The sequence below is a fragment of the Pteropus medius genome, unplaced genomic scaffold (genome assembly GCF_902729225.1).
Source record: "Pteropus medius unplaced genomic scaffold, Ma_sr-lr_union100, whole genome shotgun sequence".
Taxonomy (NCBI): Eukaryota; Metazoa; Chordata; class Mammalia; order Chiroptera; family Pteropodidae; genus Pteropus; species Pteropus medius.
In genome coordinates, this window is record NW_024354502.1 from 28,619,488 (window position 1) to 28,639,963 (window position 20,476).

The following is a 20,476-nucleotide window of genomic DNA, read 5'->3' on the forward strand; positions in this document are numbered from 1 at the left end:
TTGCTCTTCTTTGATTTTAGGTGACTTGAGAAGAAGAGTTTGGAACGCTGGTCTAATTGACCAGATTTCATCATTTCTTAGAATTCCAGTTTATTGAATTGTGAAATGAGGTTAATAAAACTTTCTAGTACTATAAGGATTAAAAGTGTGTGAAAGCTGTAAAAAAATGCTGTGAAAATTTAGCTATCATCATAATCATCATCACCACCACACCAATATCATTATTCTGTTTTTGTAAAATAAAATGTATGTGTAATATGTTATATAGAAATGTTTAATCTTAATTTAGCTCAAATTTAGCTTAATTTAGCTCAAAAGTAATTCTGTATTTCAGATCAGATGGCAAAAATCAAGGAAAAGTCTCTAGACACCCTGTGAATATTCCTCAACATGTTTCTCCACTGACTCCTTCCAGAGAAGTTGTAAGTTTAAATGAAAAATTCTTTTTCTTTACTATTATTATGGTGTCACATTTTTAAAGATTAAAAAAATAATCACATAGATATAGAAACAAACATAGATAACTTGTTAATAATTTAGGAGTTTGGTCTATAGGTGGTCCTTGGGTTAGTTAAAGAAATACCGGTAGGATCCTGGGTCAGAGGAGAAGGAAGATATCTAGATGTTGAGAATGCCTTGCCTAGAGGACAAGATTAGGAAATGACATGGGACTTATGCTATCACTGTTTCTCTGTGTCTGCTATCTTCCTGTTTTCAATGTCTGGATTCCCTATGGCATTTTACTAAAGACCTGGTACTGAGCTCCTGGAATAGGCTTAATTGTTTCAGCAATGGGACCAGTAATCACTATTCCTCTGCATGTATTAGGAAGCATTAGATAATAACATAGTTTTTTTTATCTGTATATATCCTTAAGAAACATGTAATATTATTTTATTTTTAAACTTTGTATAATAATAAATGGAAGCATATACCATGCTCATGGATGAGAATTAACATTGTTAAAATGTCCATACTACCCAAAGCAATCTAGAGAGTCAGAAGATCCCCTATCAAAATACCAATAGCATTTTCACAGAACTTGAGCAAATAATCCTAAAATTTATATGGGGTCTTATAACATGCAAAAAAAATTGAAGTAGACAGTCTTCTTACACCATATACAAAAATAAACTCAAAATGGATTACAGAATTAAGTGTAAGATCAGAAACCATAAAACTGCAAAAAGAAAACAGGCAGTAAGCTCTCTGACATAGCTCTTAATAATATTTTTTTGATACGTGGCTTTGGATGAGGAAAACAAAAGAAAAAAAATTAACAAATAGGACTACATTAAACTAAAATGTTTTTTTCAGAGCAAAGGAAACCATCAACAAAATGGAACCAACAAATATTTTTCTACAGTGCTGCAAAATTTTACATTTCTACCAGGAGCATACTAACTTCTTTACATCTTTGCCAATATTTGGTGTTTTCTATTTTATTTTGTTTTTAAATTTTACTATAGCCATCCCAGTGGATGTTAAGTGGTACCTTGCTGTTCTTTTATTTGCATTTTCATAATGATTAGTGATATTGAGTATCTTTTCATGTGCTTATTGGCCGTATATATATCTTCCCTGGAGAAATTTTTGTTCCAGTCCTTTATCTATTTTTTTTGTGTGTGGCTATTTATTTACTTATTTTATTTTTTTAAATTTTAAACTGTTTATTGAGGTAACACTGGTTAATACAATTATATAATTTTCAGGTGTACATTATCATTTGACATTTGTATATTCTATTGTGTATTCTATTGTGCGTTTAAAACCCAAAGTCCAGTTTCCTTCAGCTACAATATATTTAATGCTCTTTACCCACTTTACCCTCTGCCTAAACCCTATATTTGACACCCTTTACCATGTCTACCTGCCGCCCCTCCTCCCCTACCCCACTAGTAACCACTAGCCTATATAGTCCATGTCCATGAGTCTCTGTTTGTCTTGCTCATTTGTTACTTTTAGGTTTATATCCTACATATAAATGATATCATGCGATTTTCAACTTTTTCTGTCTAGCTGATTTCGCTTGGCATGATTATCTCGAGGTCCATCCATGTCGCAAATGGCAGTATTTCATCTCTTCTTATGGCTGTGTAATATTCTATTGTATATATGTACCACTGCTTCTTTAGCCAGTCGTCTCTATCGTAGGACACTTCTGTTGCTTCCATGTCCTGGCCACTGTGAAAGGTGCTGCTATGAACATCGGTGTGCAAATATCTTTTCGGATATGAGTTTTCAAGGCTTTGGGGTGAATACCCAGTAGAGGGATTGCTGGATCATATGGTAGATCAATTCTTAGATTTTTGAGGAACATCGATACTGTTATCCACAGTGGCTGTACCAATTTGCAGTCCCACGAGCAGTGTATGAGGATTCCTATTTCTCCGCATCCTCTCCAATATTTGTTATTACTTGTCCTGTAGATTATAGGTATTCTAACAGGTGTGAGATGGTATCTCATTGTGGTTTTGATTTGCATTTCTCTAATAGCTAGCGATGTTGAACATCTTTTCATATATTTGTTGGCCATCTGTATGTCCTCCAGGGAGAAGTGTCTGTTCAGGTCCTCTGCCCATTTTTTTGATTGACTCATTTGGGTTTTTTTTTTCATTATTGAGTCGTATGATTTCTTTGTATATTTTGGATATTAGGCCTTATCGGAGGCATTGCTTGCAAATATATTTTCCCTTTCAGATGATTGTCTCTTTACCTTGTTGATGATTTCTTCTGCTGAGCAGAAGCTTTTTAGTTTGATGTAGTCTCATTCATTTATTGTAGCTTTTACTTCCCTTGCTTTTGAGGTCAAATTCATAAAATCCTCTTTAAGTCCAAGGTCATTGAGTTTAATTTCTTTATTTTCTTCCATGCATTTTGTTGTTTCAGGTCTTATATTTAGGTCCTCAAAACATTTTCAGTTAATTTTGATGTGTGGTGATAGCCAACAGTCTAGTTTCATTCTTTTGCAGGTGGCTTTTCAGTTTTCCCAGCACCATTTATTGAACAGGCTTTCCTTTCTCCTTTGTATGTTTTTGGCTTCTTTGTCAAAAATTATTTGCCCATATAAATATGGGTTTACTTCTGGACTCTCGATTCTGTTCCAACGGTCTGTGTGTCTGTTTTGCTGCCATTACCATGCCATTTTGATTACTGTCACTTTGTAGTATAATTTGAAGTCAGGCAGAGTGATGTCTCTAGCTTCGTTCTTTTTTCTCAGGGTGGCTTTGGCAATTCGGGTCTTTTGTGCTTCCATACAAATCAGATGATTTTTTGTTCTATTTCTTTAAAAAATGCGGATGAGATTTTGATGGGATTACATTGAATCTGTATAATGCTTTAGATAATTAAGTCATTTTAACTATGTTGATTCTTCCAATCCAAGAACACAGAATATCTTTCCATATCTTTGTTATCTTCTTTGATTTCTTTTAATAGGGTCCTGTAGTTTTCATTATATAGGTCCGTCACTTGTTTTCTTAAATTTATTCCTAGGTATTTTATATTTTGTTGCAATTGCAAAAGGAATTATTTTTTCCACTTCTTTTTCTGATGCTTCATTATTAGAGTATAGGAATGCTAAGGATTTTTAAATGTTGATTTTGTATCCAGAGACTTTACTGTATTTGCTTATTGTTTCTAGTAGTGTTCTTATGGAGACTTTAGGGTTTTCTATATAGAGAATCATGTCATCTGCAAATAGTGACAGTTTGACTTCTTCATTTCCTATTTGGATGCCTTTTTTATCTTTCACTTGTCCGATTGCACTCGCTAGGACCTCCAATGTTATATTGAGTAAGAGTGGCGATAGTGGAGAGTGTTGCCTTGTTCCTGATCTTAGGAGGAAGGTTTTAGTTTTTCACCATTAAGTATAATATTGGCTGAGGTTTTGTCATAGAAGGCCTTTATTATGTTAAGCTACTTTCCTTCTATACCAATTTTGTTAAGTGTTTTGATCATAAATGGATGCTATACTTGTCGAAGGCTTTTTCTACATCTACCGCTATGATCATATGATTCTTATTTTTTAATTTGTTTATGTGGTGTATCACATTAATCGATTTGCATGTGTTGAACCATCCCTGAGCCTCTGGGATGAAACCCACTCGATCGTGGTGTATAATCTTTTTAATGTGTTGCTGTATTTGGTTTGTTAGTGTCTTTTTTATGATTTTTTGCATCTGTGTTCATGAGAGATATTGGTCTGTAGTTTTATTTTTTGTATTATCCTTACTAGCTTTTAGTATCAGAGTAATATTGGCTTTATAAAATGAGTTGAGAAGTATGCCTTCTCTTTGATTTTTTGGAAGAGTTTGAGGAGAATAGGTATTAAGTCTTCTTTGAATGTTTGGTAGAATTCACAAGTGATGCCATCTGGTCCTCAACTTTTACTTTTTGGTAGGTTTTGGATGATTGTTTCAATTTCCATACTGCTGATTGGTCTATTTAGATTTTTCAGACCTTCTTCATTCAGTCTAGGATGATTTTATTTTTCTAAGTACTGGTCTATTTCTTCTAGGTTATTAAATTTGGTGTTATATACTTTTTCATAGTATTCTTGTATGATCCTTTGTGTTTCTGTGATGTCAGTCATAATTTCCCCCTCTTTCATCTCTAATTTTGTTTATTTGTGTCCTTTCTCTTTTTTCTTGAGTGAGTGTAGCCAGGGGTTTGTCAATTTTATTAACCTTCTCAAAGAACCAGCTCTTTGTTGCATTTATTTTTTCTATTTTTTTTTTTTGTTCTCAGTTTCATTTATTTCTGCTCTAATTTTGATTATTTCTTTCCTTCTGCTTACTTTAGGCTTCATTTGTTCTTCCTTTTCTAGTTTTTTTAAGATGAAGCATTAGGTTGTTTATTTGGGCTCGTTCTTGTTTTTGAAAAGAGGCTTTTAATGTTATGAACTTTCCTCTGGTGACCTCTTTTGCCATGTCCCAAAAGTTCTGATATTTTGTACTCTCACTATCATTCATTTCTGTGTATTTCTTGATCTCTTTTTTTATTTCTTCTCTGACCCAGTTATTCTTCAGTAGCATGTTGTTTAATCTCCATGTATTTGTGGATCTTCCTGATTTCTTTTTACAGTTGATCTCTAGGTTGAAAGCCTTATGGTCAGAGAATATAGTTGGTATGATTTCAACCCTCTTATATTTGTTGAGGCTTTCTCTGTGTCCGAGTATGTGCTCGATTCTTGAGAATGTTCCATGAGAATGTATAAGCAGCTGTTTTGGGATGGAAGGCTCTGTAAATGTCAATTATGTCCAGTTGGTCTAATGTGTCATTTAAGGATGTTATTTCCTTATTGATTTTCTGTTTGAATGATCTGTCCATATCCGACAGTAGGTTATATAGATCCCCTAGTACGATCATGTTTTGATGTGTTTCTCTTAGTTCTGTTATCAATTGCTTTACATATTTTCAGGGCTCCCTGATTGGGAGCATAGATATTAGTAAGTATTATGTCTTTTTGGTGCATGGTTCCCTTAATCATTATGAAATGTCTCTCATTATCTTTCTTCACATTTTTTTCCTCTCTTTAATATCCTCCTCACCCCCACCGCCGTTACAATCCTGGCCTATGGATGTTGCCATTTCCCCTTAAGAACTGGATTTCTGAAGGCAGGATGTCTCTTCCCACATGCTTGCAGAATGCACCCAGGGCCTGGCGCCCCCGGGGTGCCTGGCGCACCCACGGTATGGTCCGTGGCTCCACCTGGGGCATGAACCTAGGACCTTCTGTGTGTAAAGCAGACATGCTCACCACTACATTGTGGAGCCGTCCCCCTTTCTTTACCTTTTTTGTTTTGAAGTCTATTTCATTTGATACTAGTACCACTACTCCCGCTTTTCTCTGAATGCCATTTGCTTGAAATATCATTGTTATCTCAGTTTGTTCGTATATATGCTGAACATTCGTTACTATCTCATTATAACAATTCTCTTTTTATTGTTTAAGCTTATATTGTCCTGTTCTTAGTAAGGATTGCACTCCTCTGCTTCTATGTGCCTGATAGTCAGTGACTTTACTCCTAATTATGTATTTTTTTTGTCATTTTGTTTTAGGTGAACTGACCCCTTTCAGTATTTCCTGTAGTGCCGGCCTCATAGTGGAGATTTTGTATGTCTGGAAAAGTCTTAATTTCTCCTTCATATCTATAGGGGAGCTTAGCTGGATACATTATTCTAGGCTGGTAGTTTCTTTTACTTAATAATTTAAATATTTGATTCCTTTCCTTTCTGACTTGTAAGGTCCATATCCGACAGTGGGTTATGTAGATCCCCTACTATGATCATGTTTTGGTCCATTTCTCCCTTTAGTTCTGTTAGTAATTGCTTTACATATTTCGGGGCTCCCAATTGGGAGCATAGATATTAATAAGTGTTATGTCTTCTTGGCGTATGATTCACTTTATCATTATGAAGTGTCCCTCAGTATTTTTCTTTACCATTTTATTTTGAAGTTTATTTCGTCTGATATTAGTACCACTACTCCCACTTTTCTCTGAATGCCATTTGCTTGAAATATCATTTTCCACCCATTCACTTTGAGCCTGTATTTGTCTTTGGAGCTGAAATGTGTCTCATGAAGGCAGCATATGGTTGCGTTTTCTTTTTTGAATCATTGTGCAGCTCTGTGCCTTTTTTATTGGTGAGTTCAGTCCATTTCCATTTAGGGTGATTATTGAAATATGAGGTCTTTTTATAGCCATTTTATCTTTTGCTTTCTGGTAGCTCGGTGTTTCCATTGCTTCCTTGTCCTCGTGTTTCTGTTTTCTTTATTTTGGTCGGCTTTTGTGTGTTTTTTTCTCTTGTTCTTCTTGTTTTATGTTATATATTTTAGTCCTGAATCTTTGATGTGTTGTTACCATTACGAATATTAAAAGGGTAGTTATATATATACAGTCTTTTATTTTCTTCTGCATGTGCCTTATCTCCATTCCCCTTTGCAAATTTGGATGTTTAAAACCTCCCCTTTTCAGTCATTGTTTTCTCAATTTGTCCTTATGTATGCTGAATGTTCATTATTATCTTGGTATAGCTATTCTCTTTTTATTATTTAAGCTTATATTGCCCTGTTCTTAATATGGGTTGCACTCCTCTGCTTCTATTTGCCCGATAGTCACTTTACTCCTAATTATGTATATATATATTTTTGTCATTTTGTTTTAGGTGAGCTGACTCCTTTCAGTATTTCCTAGAGTGCAGGCCTCATAGTGGAGAATTCCCTCATTTTTTGTATGTCTGGAAAAGTCTTAATTTCTTCTTCATATCTAAAGGAGAGCTTACTTAGCTGGATACATTATTCTAGGCTGGTAGTTTCTTTCACTTAATAGTTTAAATATTTGATTCCATTCCTTTCTGGCTTGTAAGGTTTGTGCTAAGAAGCCCGAGAATAATCTAATGGGTTTACTTTTATAAGTTACCATTTTTTTCTCCCTGGCTGCCCTGAGAATTCTGTCTTTGTCATCGATTTTAGATAATTTTAATACAATGTGTCTTGGTGAAGGCCTTTTTGAGTTGAGACAATTGAGTGTTCTATTGACTTCTTGAATTCCAACCTCCAGCTCATTCCTTAGATTTGGGAAATTCTCATCCAGTGTTTGTCTGAAAATGCTTTCTAATCCCTGTTCCTTTTCCTTGCCTTTGATAATGCCCATTATTCTTACGTTTCCTCTCCTGATGGTATCAACTAGTTCTTGAAGTTCTCTTTCATTATTTTTCATTCTTCGGTTTCTCTCTTCTTCCTTCTGATTTATTTCTAGATTTCTGTCTTCGATATCGCTGATCCTTTCCTCCATTTGGTCGACTCTTTTTCCCATGCTTGCTATTTCATTTTTCAGCTCTTGCAGTTTGTTCTTCATCTCTAGAAATTCTATTTGGTTCCTTCTGAGGGTTTCAGTCTCCTTGCTCTGCTCATCTGGTTGTTTTTTCAATTACTGGAATTGTCGATTTGAGTTGTTTTGGATCTCATTGAGTTTTTTCAGTAGTATACCATTCTGAATTCTCTGTTATTTAAGTTGCATATTTCTATGTCTGTAAGCTATTTTCTGGAGATTTTTCTCTTTCTTTCTGAGATACCTTATCACCTTGGTTGTTCATGGTATATAATAGACTGTTTTTCTGCCTGGGTATGAATGAAAGTGTATTCGGCTGTTTTTCCAGAAAGAAGATTTAATATCCTAGTCAATAATACTTTATCAGTGATTTCATAATTTTATCTTATTTTCCCTAATTTTTCCTAATGTAATATAGTATGTGAAAAATTTTCTTACTTTTACTTTCTTATTTGAGGCCATGTTATAGAGTCTCACTTTGTTGTAAAACTTCATTTCAACTACTTTGTCAAGGAAGAATGTCATAAATTTCAAAATCAAGGGTTGTAGATTGGTGGTATTTGTAGTACCATTTAGGTATTGTATGCGTTTGGCAATACATTTTTGGAAAATTTTATTTGAAATATATTGACTTAGGAAATATGTTACCTTTTAACTAATGTAGTTGATTAGAACCAAGATTATCCTTTAGTAATATTGAATTTAAATATATAGCCTTAAAAGAATTTAGTATTCCACATTCAGTGGCAAAGATGTTGAATAAGCAAAATATTTTTAAATGTCAGCATTATATGTAAGTTTTCTATACATTGATTTTAAATATATTGATTACTTTTCTATCAAAAATAACAAACTGTATAGACAATATATTTATAAGTGCATGTGTTAATAACTTTTTTCTCCCTTTTTTTAGCCTATATATGCAAACAGATTTCCAGTACCGACTTATGCAGCCAAGCAGCCTCAGCAGTTCCCATCAAGGTCTGAAATGAATTTGCTTAGATTACTTGACCAGAGTAAAACCCAGCGTTAATGTCTAATATTTTCCCTTGTATCTTAATTTAATTTGGGGCAAGTATTTATTGCTAACGGCTTTGATAGAGCACAATTTATAGAAAAGCATTTAAGAGTTTTATATGTTTTGTCATATTAGTGCAGTGTCAAAATGAAATTTAAAGAAGCCTGAGCAAGACAGTCAGGTGCTGAATGCAACGTTTGGTGTACATAAGGTTCAGAAACGAGGACCTTTAAATAACCTGCAATGGGTTGGACTAAGCATCAGAAAACTTCCAAGGAAATGAAGAATTATGGGGCTAAAGTCTAGGAGAAGAAGGCAGTCCAGTGTTGATCCCAACTTTTGGGGTCATTTTTCTGTCCTAGATGTGTATATCTATTCAGAAAGTGAGAACTGAGAGGGCTAGAAAGCTGAGGAGAGGTTTCAACAAACTCCCAGGGCTGAAGGAACAAAAATTAGAGCTCTGCCAAGGAAGAGAGACCCTTGCAAACATTCCATGCTTTGTGTTGCAACCCAAGGGAAAGGGTGAACTAGATCTTCAGCTTATTTCTGCAGTTTTTATGTTTGGCCCACAACAAAAAAAGCCAGACATATAAGAAAAAGAAATGTGACTAACACCAAGAAAAGCAATCTACTGTGGAAATAGACTCAGAGGGGATCCATTTAATAGAGTTGTCAGATACGGACTTTAAAATAACTGTGATGATTATGTCATGGGATTAATAGTCAAGATTGAGAATTTCAACACAAAACTGGAAACTTTAAAAAAAGAATCAAATTAAAGGCTCAGTAGATGGGCTTAAAGTCAGCAAGAAAGGATAAAATTAATTAGTATATTTTATATGGCATAAAATGCATTGCACCCTTCAAATTAGAATTGAATTACAGCACTGAAGTGTGTTTTCATGTATAATCTTTATTATATAATAAGAGTGCATCGAAATCCAACTGAGCATTAAGAGAAGAACATATGAATTGTGAGACAATTATTCACTAGATAATGTTCTAGTGTGTTATTGAATTAGAGATATACTAGAATTAGGTGAAGTGGTTAAGGAAAGGGTATCCACAGGTTAAAATATGAGGATTGAGAAGGATAGGTATAGGAATCATAGCAGGTTTAATTCTCAGAGTGGATATTATTGAGAGAGCTGGAATTTTAGCTCTATGTATATATGTGAGGTTTACACATAACAGTAATTTCCTGTGCTGTTAATTCCTAACAGCACAAGTGGTGCTAATCCACAGTGTCCTCACTTGTCTTTTACAATTGTCTTCACAATATCATGTGCTAATCTTTTTAAAAACATATAGACCAAAACCTTCATACAACATTATTGATTATAGAATACTATTCTTTAATGGAAGTATTCCGTTTTAGGCTCTGTTTTGAGCCCTTTAACCATTGCATATTAGATTAATAATAATCTTAGAATATAATGTACCCTTAAGAATTGTCAGCAGTGTTAAGGACAGTGTTTTGTTGGATCTGTAATGAATGTAGCGTTATTTCATTCAGTCGAAACACATGATTAACTGTCTGTTTTTCCTCTTCAGGCCACCTCCACCACAACCGAAAGTATCATCTCAGGGAAATTTAATTCCTGCTCGTCCTGCTCCTGCACCTCCTTTATATAGTTCCCTCACTTGATTGTTTTACCTTTCCTTTTGCAGATATCTTCAGGGAACTGAGCTAATACTTTTTTTTCCTGATATTTTCTTGAAAAGCCTTTTTTCCTGCTGCAACTTTGAATAAAAACAAAATACCGCAAAACGAACTTTACTAACAGAAAAACAAATTGAGTAATGGAAATTGAGAAATATAAGAAATTCAGTGAAGCCAGGGAATTTAGAGTTACATTTTCATTTCTATCACTGAATAAGTCTTTTTCAGTCATCTGTGAAGTAATGCATCTAACATGGATTATGTTATTTGGAACATGTTACTGTAATGATTTTCAAATTAACTCTGTTGGTTTATGTTTTTTCATAATATGCTTAAATGTAATTCTGAATTTTGACCTTAGTTATCATTAATGTAGTTTCAGGTCAAACATGTGATAATCTAATACCTATGAAAACTGACTAATTAGCTGCCAATAATATCTAATATTTTTCATCTTGCACAGACTAATCATCATCATATCTAGAATATTGTCTGTTTCATTCACTACATGAATAAAGATTTATTCTGTCTTCAAAAGAATGCACAAAACCCACAATTAAGATATCATAATATTACTTTTAATGTACAAAATACACTAAAAGTGTATGTATGTATTCACACATAGTTATTAACTTTCATTTTTATGATCATTCTGTGGATAAATGATTCTATAGATTCTATGGATAATAGATTCTGTGGATCTATCTATGGATAATGAATATTAAAAAGTTAATTTAATAATAGAATTCTATTGTGAATCATGTTAAAACATGACATCCTTTTACAATAGCAATTATTTTAATGAAGTATAAACTTTAAGGTACGAAGTATTTAATAGAACTAATCAGATATGCTGTTGATTCATGGCTATAATAAAGCAGGAGCAATTATACCTGCAATCAATTGAGCTGTTATAAAACCACTTGAGAATTTCATGAGCACTTTAATTAAGTCTAAAATCTGAAACTTCAAAGCTTGCTATTAATATAATTTAGAATGTTTACATTTACTAAGGTGTGCTGGATCATGTCTCTGTTGACACTATTATTTTCAAAGAAATTAGGCTAGAGAAAAGAAAGAAGAAAAGATTTTCTTAGATAAGTGCAAAAAAGTTATGGTGGTGTATGTGAATTATCATCCCAACTGTGTTAAAAAATGAATTTTTACTATGGAAGTAATGGTATGGATAGTGAAATTTTAAGCACTTAAAAATTTTACATAACCTTTCATAATAAAGTTTAATAATAGGTTTATTAATGGAATTTCATTAGTTTTTCCAAAATATTTTGGTTTATGTATATGTACATATGCAAATATAACATTTACAATAAATAAAATACTTGAAATTCTGTTTTGTGTCACCTGGTAACTTTCTAAATACTCAGCTATTTATAACCTTATTAATTAAACATTATACTAGTTTTAGATAAAACTGTACCAGTCAAACTTTTACAGATATTATTTCACTAATATTTAGACTTCTGCCAAATTGTGTACAGTCTTTCTGTTATTAAAAGAAAACGGATTAGTTTTGAAGAAGACAGATATTTCACTTCTCTGAAGATGGTACGTTATTTTAACAATCAGATGTACATTAAAAATTGTAAACAATCCCAAATGAAGAATCTTTATTTCAACTGAAGATACCTTAATAGTCAAAGACAAATTATATGTAACTTTGATATCACTGTTTGACTCTATGTTCACAAATTTAACTCATTCAGGGTATTGCATTTTCCCTTCCTATCATGCAGATGCCTGGGTCTCTATTAGTTAAGTACAATCCAGCTTTTCTAAGCACAAATCAGATTTTATTAAATTCCATAAATGTTTACTGAAACTTTACCATCTTGCAAGTACTATATTAGGTACTGTCATACATGTACTGGAAAGGACATGCCTCCTGTTATGGAGAGAGCCATATACACAAATAATAATATAAAGCCTACTCTACTAAAGAATTAAAAAAGCTTGAGCAGAGGGAAATAATGAAGAAATAACTAGAAATTAATTCAAAATAATACTAATTGACAAGTCTAAGTACTTACTATAATTGTTCTAATGCTATGACGCAAGGTGAAACCATATTTTGGCTCAACTACTGTTTGAAAGTGTTAGTCAAGCATTGGCTGTTTCTGTTGACATACAAGCTAGGTGTATAGTTTTGTTGCCTGTTTTTGTTCATACCGTTCTTTCTTGGGCTTAGAAACCCTTGGGTTGAAACCTTTTGCATACATAGAATAGCATCTCAACTGTCGATGTAGATATGGTGATTCCCCTGTGTTTCCATGGGCCTTTTGGTTAGTGGGTCTGCCTTTCTGCTAATTAGTATGAAAGATTAATTCATTCTTTGGAATTTGAAAAGGATTAAAAGAGTGCATATTAAGTAGAGATTGGGAGTGAGGCTGGAAGGGAGAAGGTATTGCAGTCTAAGGGAATCAGGCAATGTTCTTTCAGGAAAGATCAGAAGTCAAGGTGGCCAAAGCATTGCTGGTAGCAGAAAATTGGCAGTCTGGGTTCAGAACGTAGAAAATGTTGAATACTGTGTTAAGGAATTTGGCTGGAATTTTCTACTGGAACATACATACTGTGACCATGAGCAAGAATCTTGTCCATTTCTTTCACTGCACGAGTGAATGAATATTGTAACTTCTCATATTGTAATAAGAGAATGAAGGCATCACATGAATTTTAGTCAAGGGCCTGTGAAGAACCAGAATAGTGGAGAGCTGACACCGCCTTTTTAGAAAGTGCATTTAGGCAGTAGGTATGGGGAAAAAACGTAGCAGGCTCTTTACAAAGATATCAAAATCTACTCAGTTCCCCCTTTATTGGAATCTCTTATATATATCTAGCAAGATTTTAATTTTAGAAACCCAGCTTTAGTAAATATGTATGTGTGTCTGAGTTCGTATAGTCTCTAATTCACAAAGTATTACACGTTCGTCTTTTAAAGCACCTGAAAGTGTCTGATACAAAGCGCGTAATCAATGTGTTCTTTCAGGTTCATCAACACGAAGGGAAAGTTTTGTGAGGGATGACGACCACGTGGGAGCGGCCGGGTCTGATAACTCCAGAGGAGCTGTGAGCCACGGGGTGGGAGAGGTCAGAGAGCCGGATTTAGCCTGGGGCGGCCTGATTAGTATTCTGGCGCGAAATACCAGGCGCCGCGGCCTCGCGAGAACGCGCCGCAGAAACGCGCGGGGAGGCGGCCCTCTGATCCGCCTGTCCCAGGAGGCCCAACTGCCGCCCGCTCAGTACCCGCTCCCAGCCGAGAAGCCGCGCCATGTTACGCTTAGTGATGCTGCTTGTGGGGCTCCGTGGCTTGCTAGCGTCAGGACCCGGTGAGCCAAATGGAGACCCAGTTGCGACCGTCTGCTGCGGAAGGTTTTTCTTTTCCTTTTTTCAACGTGCACCTGCTTGCGTCGAACTGTGGCCCAACTCAGTTAAAACCCGAGGGTCCTTCACTATTTTTTGGGGGGGGTCTTTTGCCCTGTCACCCTGGAAACCGGGCTGTGTTAGGCTGATCCGTTGGGCTAGAGAAGTTAAATTGAGCAGAATAAGCTCAAGGGCAAATCTCTTACTCTCTGAATTTGGGTTCGGCCTTTCTTCTAGGTCTGTCATACACTTCATCAAACTGCTTCAAAGTTTCCTGCACTCAAGCATTCTGGAAACTTTTTGAACTTTACTCAAACCCCCAAAAACTGACTTTCCTTAGATATCTTTTGTTTCAACATAATAACTTGCCTTGCATACAGTAATAAATCATCCAGCAATAGGAAATAATAATTGAAGCAACAAATAAGTTTGATTTTTTGTGAGTCGAATTTTGATTTAGAAGTGGGGAACTTCCAGGAAAAACGTAGGTAGTATTTAGTTTCCACCAAGTCTCCGGATTTTTGGTCAATTCCCCACGTCATTTTATTAAGGGGAAGCACATCTTCCCAATATCCAGTTCCATTATAGAGCTCATTGTGCTACAGTGAGGACATGTTATGAGAAGTTACATTGTAATCATGCAGACCGGGAGTGAACTCATGGTCATGTGAAACATAAGAGCATACAGTTATAGACAGCTAATGGAAGATAACTTAATGTTTTACCAGTACTATTTGTATTTTCAAAACAAGGTTACTAAACAAGGTTTGAGTAAGGGGTGTACCTTTATAAGCAAAGAGGTCACAACGGAAGGTAGTAATCTCTGGGGCATGTTTTCTAGAGAGAAGTCAATATATGCTTTCAGAAAGGCCAAAAAAGAATCCTACATTTTTATCAGTCAAGTTTTTCCATCTCTAGGGATAGAGGCCAGACCATCAAACCAGGAACCTCATGAGTTGGTTTGCTACAGTATAGATCCAACAGTTGGTGAGATTTTCAGATTCAGAAAGTTTATGTAGGGTAGGAAAAAAAAGGTGTAATAGATTGTAATTTTCAGCAATGAAGGTTACAAAAGAGATAAGAGGCCAAACCAAGAGCTAAAATTATCTCTGTGTAATGAGATCCATTGTAAAAAGTCAAGAAAGTGGCTACTATACTAGCTGACATAAGAGTACTAAGTGAAATAAAACAGTTGATGAGCAGATTTGATTTTACGAGGCAACGGTCAGTGTAAGAATAGTAAGTTTTTCTGAATTCCAAGGTGTTACCTTAATAAATTACAAATTCTCATGCAATTTCAGCACATAGAAAAGTAGATAAGAGTTCTACCAACCAAATGATTAAGAGAAGGGTTACGGAAAGCATGGCATATTGGGAAGAAAAACATAGGACTATATCGCCCTTGTCCAGAATCTTGAGAAAGCTGTTTATTCAAATGCCATCTGCTTCTGCTCCTTGGCAATTTTGAGCTTTAGGTCTCCATCAGGGAGCAGATTGTCAAACTGGTGTTGGAGCTTTCTTTAAATGAGAAACATTAATTCGAGAATCAATGCCTTTAAGCTTGGCTGTACAAAGATTAGTTAAAAGTTCCTGGCATGGTCCTTTCCACCTGGGTTGTAGAGCATCATTTAAAAAATAATTTAAAAAATTTTCAATTATAGTTGGCTTACAATATAATATAGTTTTAGGTATACAACATAGTGACTAGACATCTATACAACTCATAAAGCGACCACCCTAATCTAGGACCCCCTCTGATACTGTACATAGTTATTATAATATTATTATAATATTATTGACTGTTTTCCTTAGGCTGTACTTTATATCTCCATGACTATTTTGTAACTACCAATTTGTACTTCTTAATCCCTTCCCCATTTTTAACTGACCCCCCAACCCACCTCTTGTCTGGTAACCCTCAAAATGTTCTCTTTATCTGTTTGTTTCTGTTTGTTTTGCTCTTTAGATTCTACATGTACATGAAATCATATGGCATTTGTCTTTCTCTTTTTGACTTACTCCACTCAGCACAATACCCTCTAGGTCCATCATGCAATATCTTTTTTTCATCCTTTTATTTTCCATTGGTTTGTGTCTTTTAATCTGAAGTGAGTCTCTTGTAGGCAGCCTATGTAAGGGTTTTGTTTTCTTATCCAATCAGCCACCCTATCTTTTGATTGGAGAAGTTAATTCTTTTTTTTTTCATTTGAAGTACTCATTGATAGATATGTAGTTATTGCCATTCTTTATTCATATTTTTGATACATATTTTTTTCTTAAGTCATTCCAACAAACATTTCCTGTTCCAGTAGAAAATTCCAGCCAAATTCCTTAACACAGTATTCAACATTTTCTACATTCTGAACCCAGACTGCCAATTTTCTGCTACCAGCAATGCTTTGGCCACCTTGACTTCTGATCTTTCCTGAAAGAACATTGCCTGATTCCCTTAGACTGCAATACCTTCTCCCTTCCAGCCTCACTCCCAGTCTCTACTTACTGAAAATGAACTCTTTTAGCTTTTTCTTGTCTGGGAAGCTCTTTTTATGTCCTTCAATTCTAAATGATAGCTTTACTAGGTAGAGTAATCTTGGTTGTACGTCCTTGCTTTTCATCACTTTGAACATTTCGTTCTAATCCTTTCTGGCCAGTAAAGTTTCTGTTGAGAAGTCAGCTGACAGCCTTATGGGAGCTCACTTGTAAGTAACTAACTGCTTTTCTTACTGTTTTTAAGATTCTCTCTTTGTCTTTAACTTTGGCAAATTTAATTACGATGTGTCTTGGTGTGGACATCTTTGGGTTCATCTTGTTTGCGACTCTCTGCACTTCCTAGACTTGTATGTCTATTTTCTTCACCAGGTTAGGGAAATTTTTGGTCATTATTTCTTCAAATAGGTTTTGAATTCCTTGCTCTCTCTCTTCTTCTGGTACCCCTATGATGCAAGTGTTGTTATGCTTGATATTGTCTCAGAGGGGAATTCTTTTTTCTTGCTACTGTTCTGATTGGGTGTCTTCTGCTACTTCATCCTCTAAATCACTGATTCAATCCTCTGCTTCATCCACACTGTTGAGTCCCTGTAATGTACTCTTCATCTCAGATATCGTATTCTTCATTTCTTTCTGGTTCCCTTTTATGTTTTCCATCTCCATTTTTACGTTTTCTATCTCTTTGTTAAAGTTCTCATTGAATTCATCTACTCCTCCCCTAAGTTCACTGAGCATCCTTATAATCAGTGATTTGAACTCTGCATCTGGTAGATTGCTTGTCTCCATTTTTAGTTCTTTTTCTGGAGCTTTGTTCTGTTCTTTCATGTGGGACATGTTTCTTTGTCTCTCCATTTTGGCTGCCTCCTTGTGTCTGTTTCTATGTATTAGGTAGGGCGCTGAAATCTCCTGGCTTAGTAGAGTACCTTTATGTAGCAGGTGTCCTGTGGGGCCCAGTGGCACAATCTTCCCTGGTCACCTGAGAGAGGTGCTCAAGGTGTGCCCCTTGTGTACATTCTGTGTGCTCTCCTGTTATAGTTGAGCCTTGGTTGCTGTTTGCACACTGATGGAAAGGATTGACCCTTGGTCTGAGTGGTTGTGAGGACTGGCCAGTGAAGGACCGACCTTACAGAGGAGGATTCACTTTAGCAGGGCTCTGGTGCCTGCCTAGTCTGCCCTTTAAGCATGTCCTTCTCAGATGCAGCTCTGGGTGGTGCTCTGGCTCTGGTGCTGGTCAAAGCAGGCCACGGGGTGTGCTGGCCCAAGGGTCTTATGGGAGGGTTCCAGCTGCAGGCTAAGTTCAGCTGCAGCCTGTGCGCACCTGGGGCCACCTGGTAAGAGTCATCAAACCACTTGAGGATGGCTGTCACCTGTACTGGGCTTATAGGTGCCTGGAGAGACCAAGCCAAGAACTGACGCTGGTTGCTACTAGTGCGGGGTTTGGGGCTGCTCAGCAAGAGAGGTACAGGGCATGCCTTGGCCAGATGCTGCTGCTTTGGGTTTTGTGAGCCTTTGAGAGGTTTGAGGAAAGTCTGCAGCAAGAGTAAGGACAGGCCATTTGTATGGAATAAACCACTGGAGTGAGCCCACAAGTTGGGAGGGGTAGAGTCTCCTTGTCCTTGTGCTTTTGTTTTCTTTAATTTGGTTGTCTTTTGTAGGTTTTGCCTCTGGTTCTTCTTGCTTTATGTTATATACAATGGTTCTGAATCTTTGGCGTGTGGTTACCATTATGATTATGTAAAAGATAGTTTTTTATATATGTGTGTGTATATATATGTGTGTGTGTGTGTGTGTGTGTGTGTGTATATGTATATGTGTGTATATATACACACACATCTATATAGTTGTCCATTTTCTTCTGCGCGTGCCTTATCTCCATTCCCTTTGTGAATTTGGATCTTTGAATCCGCCCCCCTTTTCAGTCACTGTTGTCTCAATTTGTCCCTATGTATGCTGAATGTTCATTACTATCTTGTTATAACAATTCTCTTATTATTTAAGCTTATAATGTTCTGTTCTTAGTAAGGGTTGCTTTCCTCTGCTTCTATTTGCCCGATAGTCACTTTACTCCTAATTATGTATTTTTTTTTTTTGTCATTTTGTTTTAGACTAACTGTTCCTTTTCAGTATTTTCTGTGGAGAATTCCCTCATTTTTTGTATGTCTGGAAAAGTCTTAATTTCTCTTTCATATCTAAAGAAGATCTTAGCTAGATACATTATTCTAGGCTGGTAGTTCTTTTCATTTAATAGTTTAAATATTTGATACCATTCCTTTCTGGCTTGTAAGATTTGTGCTAAGAAGTCCGAGAATAATCTAATGGGTTTACTTTTATAAGTTACCATTTTTTTCTCCCTGGCTGCCCTGAGAATTCCTTCTTTTCTCTCCCTCCTCCTGCAGGGAGCTTTGGCAGCTGTGAGAGACATCTCTTTATTACTCCCAGTCCACAGCCTGATACCTGGTGTTCTGACCTGTGGTAGCTCTTATGTGTAGATCTCATGCTCAGACATGCTGGTGTCTGGTTTTTGTTGAGTTTTAGATGTTCAGCTTATTGTTGTTTCAAGGGGAGTGATCTGGGAACGTCTCTCACTATGCCATGTTTCTAAAAGCCTTTAATTTGTTGAGGCTAGTTTTCTGTCCCAACATATGGTATATCCTTGAGAATATTTCAAGTGCACTAGAGAAGAATGTATTATTTGCTATTTTGGGAACAAAAGGGTCTATAAATGTCAATTATGTCCAAACGGTCTAATGTGTCATTTAAGGGTGATATTTCCTTATTGACTTTTTGTTTGATGATCTATCCATAGCGTATTTAGGTCCCCTTCTATAATTATGTTTTTGCCAGTTTCTCCCTTTAGTTCTATTAGTAGTTGCTTCATATATTTTGGTGCTTCCTGATTGGGAGCATAAATATATTAAGTGTTATCTCTTCTTGAAGTATTGTCTTTTATCATTATCAAGTGTCCATCATTGTTCTCATTACTTTTTTTATCTTGAAGTCTGTTTTGTCAGATATAAGTATGGCCAAAACCACTTTTCTCTGGATGTCATTTGCTTGGAATGTCCTTTGCTACCCTTTCACTTTTGAGGCGATAATTATCCTTGTAGCTGAGATGTGTCTCTTGAAGGCAGCATATGGTAGGGTTTTGTTTTTTGATCCAGTCTGTTACACTGTGCCTTTTTTTTGGCGAGTTCCGTCCATTTACATTTCGGGTAATTATAGAGACATGAGGTTTTCCTGTAGCCATTTTATCTTTTGGTTTTTTTTGCTAGCTTGGTGTCTTCATTGTTTCTTTGTCCTTGTGTTTCCATCCATTATTTTATTTGGTGGTGGTTTATGATTTTTCCCTCTGTTCTCTCATTACATGTTGTGTGTCTCTCAGTTCTAGATTTTCTTTTGCGTGTGGTTACCATTAAGTTTGAGTAAAAGAACATTATGTACAGTACTCCTCTTTTTTCTTCTGCATGCACCTTGTCTCCATTCCCCTTTGCAGATCTGGATCTTTTCCCCTTCCCCAAGTCTGTGTCTGTTGTCTCACATTATCCCTCTTTATGCTGTGTGTTCATTTCTACGTTACAGTAGCTATTGTCTTCTCTTTTTAAAGTGTTTTCTTTTTTTTACCTTTTACTGTTATATAATATTTATGCTTATAATACTCTGTTATTAATAAGGGTTTCACTTTTCTGCTTCTGTCTATATGTTGGTCATTTTACACATAGTTATGTATTTTTTTTGTCCTTTTGTTTCAGGTAGAATTACCCCTTTTGGTATTTCCTAAAATACAGGCCTTGTGGCAGAAAATTTTCTCAGCTTTTGTATCTCTGAAAAGGTCTTTATTTCTTCTTTATACCTGAAGGAGAACTTTACTTGATATACTATTATTGGCTTGGAACTTCTCTCTTTTAAAAGTTTATTCAGTTCCACTCCCTCCTAGCTTGTAAAGTTTGTGCTGAAAAGTCCAATGCTAATCTAATGGGTTTTCCTGTCTGTATAGGTTATTTTCCCTGGCTGCTTTGATAATTTTTTATTTTTCATTAATTTTTGACAATTTTTGTATAATGTGTCTTGGATAAGGTCTTTTTTGTTGGGATAATT

General features: G+C 35.6%; 2 protein-coding genes across 4 annotated transcripts in view; both read left to right on the forward strand.

The window, feature by feature from the left end:
- ADAM9 (ADAM metallopeptidase domain 9) overlaps positions 1-11,778 on the forward strand; it is a 102,284-nt gene extending 90,506 nt beyond the window's left edge. For 2 of the 3 annotated variants that reach the window (XM_039853515.1, XM_039853517.1), the window contains exons 20-22: positions 335-422; positions 8,749-8,816; positions 10,408-11,778. In XM_039853515.1, the coding sequence (XP_039709449.1) occupies positions 335-422; positions 8,749-8,816; positions 10,408-10,501 (250 nt within the window). In that variant the 3' untranslated portion in view covers positions 10,502-11,778. The remainder of the gene's footprint in view (positions 1-334; positions 423-8,748; positions 8,817-10,407) is intronic. The other variant, XM_039853516.1, reaches the window with a different exon arrangement.
- A 1,022-nt stretch (positions 11,779-12,800) lies between these two features.
- Positions 12,801-20,476, forward strand: part of LOC120595419 (disintegrin and metalloproteinase domain-containing protein 32-like) — a 168,961-nt gene continuing 161,285 nt past the window's right edge. The window contains exon 1 of the mRNA XM_039853518.1: positions 12,801-13,903. Coding sequence (XP_039709452.1) covers positions 13,870-13,903 — 34 coding nt within the window. The 5' untranslated portion in view covers positions 12,801-13,869. The remainder of the gene's footprint in view (positions 13,904-20,476) is intronic.